The sequence below is a fragment of the Ostrinia furnacalis genome, unplaced genomic scaffold, assembly GCF_004193835.3.
Source record: "Ostrinia furnacalis isolate ACB-3 unplaced genomic scaffold, ASM419383v2 OfSCF2491, whole genome shotgun sequence".
NCBI lineage: Eukaryota > Metazoa > Arthropoda > Insecta > Lepidoptera > Crambidae > Ostrinia > Ostrinia furnacalis.
The window spans coordinates 1,449,793-1,458,435 of record NW_021132730.1 but is presented as its reverse complement, the minus strand read 5'-3'; the positions used below and the strand labels follow the sequence as shown (position 1 = coordinate 1,458,435).

General features: G+C 39.0%; 1 protein-coding gene across 4 annotated transcripts; it reads right to left on the bottom strand.

Annotated features, from left to right (window-relative positions):
• Positions 1-757: 757 nt before the first annotated feature.
• Positions 758-6,941, bottom strand: LOC114355756 (uncharacterized protein K02A2.6-like). Of its 4 annotated transcripts, none has more exons than XM_028308766.1 (2): positions 4,216-6,941; positions 758-2,408 (listed from the first exon to the last, which is right to left on the bottom strand). In XM_028308766.1, exons 1-2 carry the CDS (start codon positions 6,786-6,788, stop codon positions 878-880), a joined length of 4,104 nt encoding a protein of 1,367 aa, XP_028164567.1. In that variant the 5' UTR covers positions 6,789-6,941; the 3' UTR covers positions 758-877. The 4 variants fall into 4 exon arrangements, with proteins under 4 accessions (XP_028164567.1, XP_028164568.1, XP_028164571.1 ...); XM_028308767.1 differs by having other exon boundaries at positions 758-2,416; positions 4,224-6,941; XM_028308770.1 differs by having other exon boundaries at positions 1,333-1,402; positions 6,005-6,941.
• Between the last annotated feature and the right edge of the window lie 1,702 nt (positions 6,942-8,643).

The window sequence follows — 8,643 nt, the reverse complement described above, 5'->3', positions numbered from 1 at the left end:
TAAAGAAGATTTTGATAATCCTACTACCCTTATTGTTCTCATCCCATTCTTAACAAAAAAAACAATATGGCGTCTATTCACTACTTGACACAAACTTGTAGGTACATACTTACCAGTAATCAGCTGTATCATGTAACCACGAGAGATGCAGGCCAAGAACTTCCTCGGTGTGGATAAAAAAACTTAACAAAACACAATAAATCGTTTGTCTTGCTAGAGCACAATTGGTATACTTACCATGAAAGCATTTTTCCATTTTCATTCTCCGACTAGATCTAAGCGTGAATTGAAAGGCTCATAAATTGTCATACTTAGGGTTTGTGAGTGCTCCAGACAATTCAGCCTTCATTTTTGTTATATACTTTTGACAGAATGAGGGTAAGCCAAATTAGCTTGTCTTTTAGGACGCACTGACCTCTATATGAAATATGATCCCAGTCTTATAGACAATAAGGCCTTATGATTAATCAAATATCTATGCTCAACTCTGATGGCCATAATTTTATTGAAACAAGAGAAAATAATATTGTATTGTACAGTCTAAGGCTGAGTTGCACCATCTTATTTTAACTTTGACAAACGTCAAAAGTCTGTCAAACTCCATACAAAATACACCGGTTATCGCAATAGTTACTGTTAAAGTTAGTGGTGCAACTCAGCCTAAGTCAAATAGTTTGTTACACCGAAAGTGTTCAAAAAGACACGTCTTTGGTTGTTGTTATATACGCGAATAGGGACGTGTTTAGTGAAAGGCCGGTTAGAGCGCACTGAGGTTTATTGGTATAAGCACAATAATAAATATGCCGGTGATCGCAGTCACGCGGCGAATACCCAACAGTTCCTCCCTCAATAGCTTAAGAACATATCAATAAAAGAATTAAACATCTAAGCAAAAGAATTGTTTATAATCTACTTGGGGTACGGGCCGTAACAACCTTCCGGCTGCTCTGCTACGTGCATTTGGTAACGGGGGCTCCGAAGATTGCGAGACTGATTCCAAACCTGCCCCACTCTCTCCTTCTAGTTCAACTGCCTCATAGAACTCCTCTTCTTCTTCGTCCTGTGAGCGTTGAGGTATTGGAACCTGCCCGACGTTCATGGGCTCGGTAATGCTATTCGGTGACATAGACTGTGACTTTGTGAAATCGTCTAATTCTATTACACAGTCTTTAGCAAGCAGTTGTTGGTTACTATTGGCTGTACCCCTATAAAGCGTTAACTGATTTTTATGTTTTTTACATGTTAATGACGTTATACAATCCTTAACTAAATAGGTTACTTTTCCTATTTTTTTTATAACTATACCCTTATTCCATGGGTGAAACTTAATATTATATGTTTTATAAAGCACAATGTCTCCTTCACTAAAGTACTGTTTATTTTTTCCACCATATGATTTACTCTGCAAACACTGGTTGTTTTTAACATTATTTGCGAGGGCGTCGGATGACGGCGGGGCAGTTAAGGGGTTAATCAGATCCAAGCGTGAACGAAGTTTACGACCAAAAACTAGCTGAGCGGGCGAAAATCCTGTTGTAGAATGAATTGAATTTCTATAATCGAATAAATACTTTAATATTTTTGCATTCAAATCTTTTTTATTGTTTTCAATAATACATGACTTAATGCCACGTTTAATTACTTTAACGTAACTTTCCGCCTGTCCATTGCTAGCCGGGTGGTAAGCAGGTGACGTCACATGCGAGATTCCGTTAGAAATACAAAATGCTTTAAATTCCTGTGAGGTAAAAGCCGTACCATTATCACTAACAAGCGTCTGTGGGAGCCCGAAGCGCGATATGAATTCCATTAATTTACTTACTACCGAACTAGAAGAAGTGCATTTCATATAGTAAGCCTCAACCCACTTACTGTGAGCGTCTACAACAATTAGGTACGTAAGGTTATTAATGGGACCGAGAAAGTCTATGTGTATTCTATGGAATGGCCGCTTAGGGTGCGGCCACACTGCTAGCGGCGCTCGACCGGGTAATGGCCTTAGTTGAATGCACACTTCACAATTACTTATCATATTCTCTATTGCATTGTCAATACCCGGGAACCATAATCTAGCACGGGCCTCAGCTTTGCTTTTTACCACCCCCAGATGTGATTTGTGTAATTCTACTAGAATTTTGTGTCTTAATGCCTCTGGAATGACCACTTTATGTCCCCGCATTATACATCCATTTTCATAAGAAAGTTGTGTCCTACATAAATAGTATGGCTTTAGCACTGGATCAGATACCTTAGGTGGCCAACCGTTTAATATATAGTTTACAACCTTACAAAGTACTCTGTCTTTACTAGTAAGTTCGCGCATATCGCGTAGTGTGACAGGTAACGTGCCATCTGTAACAAAACAAACATAGGACGCACGGTCGTCAATGACGTCATCGGGAGCGCCGTCTCGCTCACAATATTTATTAACATGAAGCCAAAAATAAAATTAATATATCTTAAATATTACAAGGTCTTTAAGCCTTGTGCCGCCACAATGTAAGTTTTAATACCAGGTTTACTGACCTTGTACCGAAGGAATGGAAAGTATTAGAAAGTTACTGCCGCAGCAAAGGTGTTAACGCGCGCGCGACGTTATTCATTTTCTCAATTTATCAGAAGAAACTTCGAACTCGTAATTCGAAGTTAGATCGATATCCTTCAGTACAAAGCGGATGACTGAAAGCCATATTAACCTACTCACTATCACCGAAAAGCACGAGAGTTTTTCTTTGCCGCGACACGAAGTAGAAAAATTAAAAAAATATTATTCACTTTAAAAGTTGTGCGAGTTTACAGATCCTGCCAAGTTATTTGTTTGCTCTACATTCTCACAAGAAATAAGGCAGTCTAGCCTAGACTGCCTTATTTAATTATATCAAAAATAGTATCAAAAACGGCAGACAATGATTGATTTTGCCGCTAAAGGTAGGTACATAATGGATAAAGTAGTTGCAGTTCTCACTATACTTATGTGATTAATTTTGAAGACTTAGTTTGAAAGGCAGCCCATCTAAAATGGTGTCAAAATGGCAAACAATATTGATTGATTTTGCCGCCAAAGGTAGGTATAATGTACAATGCACTTTCCTGCTCCGTGATTTGTGCGCTCTACACTTCCACAAGATATAAGTGTGACATAAGGTAGTCTGAGCCATCAAAAACAGTATCGTAAATGGCAGACAATGATTGATTTTCCCGCTAAAGGTAGGTATAATGTACGAGTACAATGCAGTTTGCAACTCCGCTAAGTGATTTGTCCGCTCGCGTGCATTATTGATGCGCAGCCGGCGGTTGCCACGGCTCTCTGTTATTTTGTAGGCTCCTTTTTGCGAACGAAAATGTATAGGTAGCGGAATTGGTGGTTGGTGATGATGGGTATTGGAATAAAAAATTTGTGATAAGAATGATAAAAATATTAGTATGACAAAGTTGGTAAAAGTAATACAGGGTTGCCAGGGAGTTGACGTTCAAAGCTAAAATTTAGATTCCTTACATCAAGGTGTAACTAAATCACCCCCATGTACCTATGTTCTACGATTTTGCTTCGTTTATGAGATAGAGTTAATTTTGTGATTTATCCCAAACTATCGAACGGTTGGTTTAAAACGTTTTTGTGGTTTTTTTCATTACAGATATACATACTATCAATTTCTGCTAAGAATTATATTGAAGTAGAGTACATTTTATTATCATATCATCATATTTTATCTTTCTATTGATGAAGTTTTAAATACGCTGAAAAATCTACCAACAACTTCGACCAATGAAATAAATAAAACAATTGACAGATATTTGTCATTTATTAACACACAAAGGAGTACTAATCGAATTAATACCGTACATTTCAGATGACAGAATAAATAATTGCCTCGGACATCGCTGCAGTTAAATATTCATACACATAGCACGCAGTAAATCCAATTGCGTTGTGGAGCTTATTACGGAAGTATTCGTAGACTGGGAGCTTTAAATTGAGTAAGCACTACATTATGACGCTAATAAATTAGCTGTAGGACTAACTTATAAAAATCAAAACTTGGTAAGTAAAATATGATAACTAAACGAAAACACAAAAACTAACCACTTTTTACGTGATTGTTACTTTAGTGAGGTACAAATTACATTTTACAGTAGGTAAATCACTACCGGTGTTTTTTGTATGGAGTTTGGCAGATTTTTGACGTTTGTTAAAACGTTTATGTTTGTTTGTTTTCTCGCTCGGCGCGCGCACGCGCAGCCGCCTGGGCGAGCTCTGGCAGACTGGCCCGCGATAAGTAGTCGGCGCTATTGTTACTGCTACTTATGTATTCTATTGTATAGTTGTAACCGCTTAAAAACATTGCGTATCGCTGTAATCTGTTAGCGGATACCTCGGGTATGCCGCGTTGTGGGCCAAAGATAGACAAAAGTGGTTTATGATCTGTACGTAGAACGAAAGGAACAGATCTGCCGTACAGATATTGATGAAAACGCCGTACTCCAAAAATTATAGCTGTGGCTTCTTTTTGAATTTGCGAGTATTTCTTTTCAGCCGAGTTCAGAGTACGAGAAGCAAAAGATACAGGCCGTTCCGTTTCATCGTCCCCTATTTGCGATAATATTGCCCCCAACCCGTGCGGAGAGGCATCCACTGTCAACACAACCTTAGCCTTGGGATTGAAGTGAGCTAGAACATGATCTGAAGAAAGACACTTTTTGATTAGATTGAAAGCATCGTTCTGTTCTTTACCCCATTCCCACTTATGTCCCTTGTGTAATAATTTGTAAAGTGGGCATAAAATTGTTGATGCATTAGGTACAAAATTTCGGTAGTAGTTAACGAGACCTAAGAAAGACTGAAGTTGATTAATGTTAGAGGGAATGGGGGCCTCTAAAATAGCTTTTACTTTTTGTGGAGATTTATGTAAGCCACATTTATCTATAGTGTAACCCAAATATTCAACTTTATCTTTAAAAAGTTCACATTTACTTTTTTGAAGTGTTAGTCCTGCGTCCTGGAGTCTCTTCAACACTGCATTTAGTCTTTCCAGGTGCTGAACTCTATTAATTCCCGTGATCAAGATATCATCGAGCATGCATACAACGCCGTCCAGCCCCGACAGCAAACAATCCATCGCGCGTTGGAATATAGCTGGCGCGCTAGCTAAACCGAACACAAGCCTAGTGTATTTGAACAACCCGCGATGAGTATTAATGCATGTGAGTTGTTGCGAGTCTTCGTCTAAAACAAATTGCGAGTACGCTTGTGTAAGGTCAAGTTTACTGAATTCTGTCCCGCCGTGTAAGCGAGAAAACAGTTCCTGAGCGGTGGGTAACGGATACTGCTCCACTAACAACTGTTTATTAATTGAAACTGAATAGTCTGCACATAACCTAATTGAACCGTTGCGTTTGAGCACAGGGACTATGGGTGAAGCGTATGCTGCATGCTGAACCGGTTTTAGGACACCTATACTTATCAAACGATCAATTTCCGCATCTATCTTGGATTTTAGGGCAAAAGCAACTGGACGAGGCTTAAAAAATATGGGCTTTGAGTTTTCTGTCAACTGTAATGTTACCTTGTATTTATTAAATTTGCCTAAAGAATCTGAAAATACAAATGGATATCGTGATTGTAATTGTTCCAACAGGTCGTCCGTTGACAGAAAATTAATAGGTAACAGTGCTAGTTTGAAACGTGAAATAAAATCGCGTCCCAGTATCGGCGGTCCGCCGTGCTTCACGACGTAAACATCAAGCGAATTAGTTACGTTGTTATATGTGAATGCTAAGCGTATGATACCTAAACAAGATATTTTTTCACCTGTGTAACTTAACAGACGCTTGTTAGTTGATTTTAACGGTACATTTTGAAATTTCAACTGATAAATTTTATCGGAAATAGCTGTGACTGCCGACCCACTGTCAATTTGAAACTTCATTTTCACGCCCTGAACATTAACCATTTCAGCCATTGGCTCCCCACTAAATGACCTAATATTATATAAAGTTGACCTACCGTCGTCATCCTCGCTCTCGTTTACCACTGCATTATCCAAGTAATTAACTTTTTTGCACATTCGCTGTAAATGCCCTTTCGTGTTGCACTTTTTACACTTGTAACTTGCAAACCTACACACCGATGCCGTATGATTTTTGTAACCACAAACCGAACACTGGATTTTTTTATCACTTGCACTTTTTACGCGATCTTGCTGCTGGCTGATTTTAAATAGCGCCTGGTCGTTTGGCGCATGCGACGCCGCCGATGACGCTGCTCCTTGGCGAGCGCAGTGCACGCTCACCGCCAGCTCCAGCGCCTTGGAGAGTGTCAGCGCCTTCACATCCTGCGCGAACAGCTTCTCACGTTCCGGCCCCGGTAACATGCCCATCACAAAGCGATCTCTAAGAGCTTCTTCCACATTGAGGAAACCGCAATGAGCTGTTAGACCACGCAGTCGTGCCGCCCATTGAGTGTATGACTCGCCCAACTTTTGCGTAGCGACATAAAAAGTGAAACGTTCGCTAAATCCGCATGTTTTTGGGGTGAAGTGGTCGTCGAAAAGCTTAATTATGTCTTCAAATGGCAAATCTTGCACTTCTTTTGGCAAAGCCAAATCTGCTGCCAATTTATATGATCCATCGCTGAGTGCACTCAAAAGGATCGCTCGTCTTTTTATACACTGAGGATCCTCTGCCCTTCCGATGTTATTCGCGATAAACCATTGACTCAACCGATTTTTATATGTTTGCCAACACTGTGAATTATGGTCAAAGGTGGCCAAAATCCCAAAATGAGCCATTTTTTTTTTGCTTGTGGGTAGACGTCGCCACTGTTATATACGCGAATAGGGACGTGTTTAGTGAAAGGCCGGTTAGAGCGCACTGAGGTTTATTGGTATAAGCACAATAATAAATATGCCGGTGATCGCAGTCACGCGGCGAATACCCAACAGTTGTGTTGTGAACTTTTTGGCCAATTTGAGTTTCACGAACCATTTGACGCAGACTGTAAGTATATCTATTAGAAATTACTTAAAAAAAAATATTTTTATGATGTGTAAAGATGGTTTTTTAATAATTTCCTCTTTTTTTTTAAGAGACGCGCGCTGGTATCTTGAGGAGCTTTTCCAGCTTCACCGGGCAGAGTGGCGAGTACAGAAGGTACTCTAACCGTTTGGCGATCGTCGGTGCGCGTTTCCTCCATCGAAAATCTTATTAAAGTATGTAAAATACGTAGGTATCAGTGTTGCTATCAGCGCGGCAGCGTGGTTATTCATGAGCAGTGACAGTCTTTGATAAATATTCAATGTTTAAGTTTAACCTCCTTGTTCTGTTATGTATGGTTTTCTGTTGGTGGTGGTTTATAAATAATGGGTGTAAATATTCTGAAGAATATCACCATTATTCTTATGGAAACGAATTAAAGCCACTGCTTTAGCACCATATTGTTTAATCCGTGTAGAATTTTTCTAGTCTCTACCCCACCATCACCACCACCAGGCTTTACTTGGGAATTCAATAACTCTTATTTTATCAATTAAACAGTAAGTATTTTTTCTATTCTGAGAACAAGACAACGAGCAAATAAAGACCCACTATCACTAAGCTTAGGATCAGTAAGCGCTGCGATAAGCTTATTATCGATTTCCCACGATAAGCCCATACGTAGGTCACCTAAAATCATCGATAAGACTGTATCATGCCACGCATCCTAGACCGGCTGGTTTGGTGACTGAAAATAACATAAAAAATACCAATAGTATCAGATCTGAGCTGCATCAACCTACTCGTTAATTTATTTTGTGATAATAGGTAATTAATTTGAGCTTTCAGCTAATTGCTTAGGTAAATCCAATTCATCTGAATCTGTTCATATCAATTTTAACACGTACTAATTCTATAAACAGTCATGCCACCTAAAACGCAGGTGTAAATTGATTGACAATCGCAAACTAATCAGCGATATAGATCTAGTGCAACCTGCCGGGTAAACACGATGTCTGACGTTTGATTAGTTAGATAACACGGAAATTAGCTCAGGGATGTGAACTTAATTGCACAATAGGGGGTCATCTACGCAGAAGGGAACCAGATAGTCGTAATCAACTGGGTACGTCAGAAAAAGGTTTATGAGTCGCCCTCGCTGAAGCAGGAAAACGGTCGCAAATATAACAGACTGTAAGAAAGAAGTTATATGAGTTAAAACCGAAACGTACCTACAGTTTTTACGCTATTTTGTAGATGAAAGTTAACATTTTAAAGTTATTCAGGTAACTCACCCGTGATAAACACCACTAACTGATCAAGATCAAAGTGTACTTAATTTTATTGACGATTCTTTAATTTTTATTTTCTTTGATGTCCAGCAATAAAGTAAAAAACTTTACTTTTCATAAACCTTATAACTTTCTCTTATGAATGTCTCAAAATACATATAAGAACTCAATACTGGGTGTTTTAATATCTACTTATATTGAAAGAGGCAGTAAAACACGTGGAATTAAGATAAAAAGGATAATCCAATAAAGCGAAATATTAGGACAAGGTCACGTTGGTTTCTACTCAGCGAATTTCCACTCACCCGATAAAATTATATTGGCGGCGCTAGTTGGGAGTAACCCAACCTCTGCCGTATAAACCACAAAAAGACGCTTT

Excerpts from the sequence above, each read along its gene's own strand:
- LOC114355756 (XM_028308766.1), bottom strand. The coding sequence starts at position 6,788 with ATGGCTCATTTTGGGATTTTGGCCACCTTTGACCATAATTCACAGTGT. Across the intron at positions 2,409-4,215 it reads CGTGCGCGCGCCGAGCGAGA|CGGCGCTCCCGATGACGTCA; the intron begins AAACAAACAAAC and ends TTGTGAGCGAGA.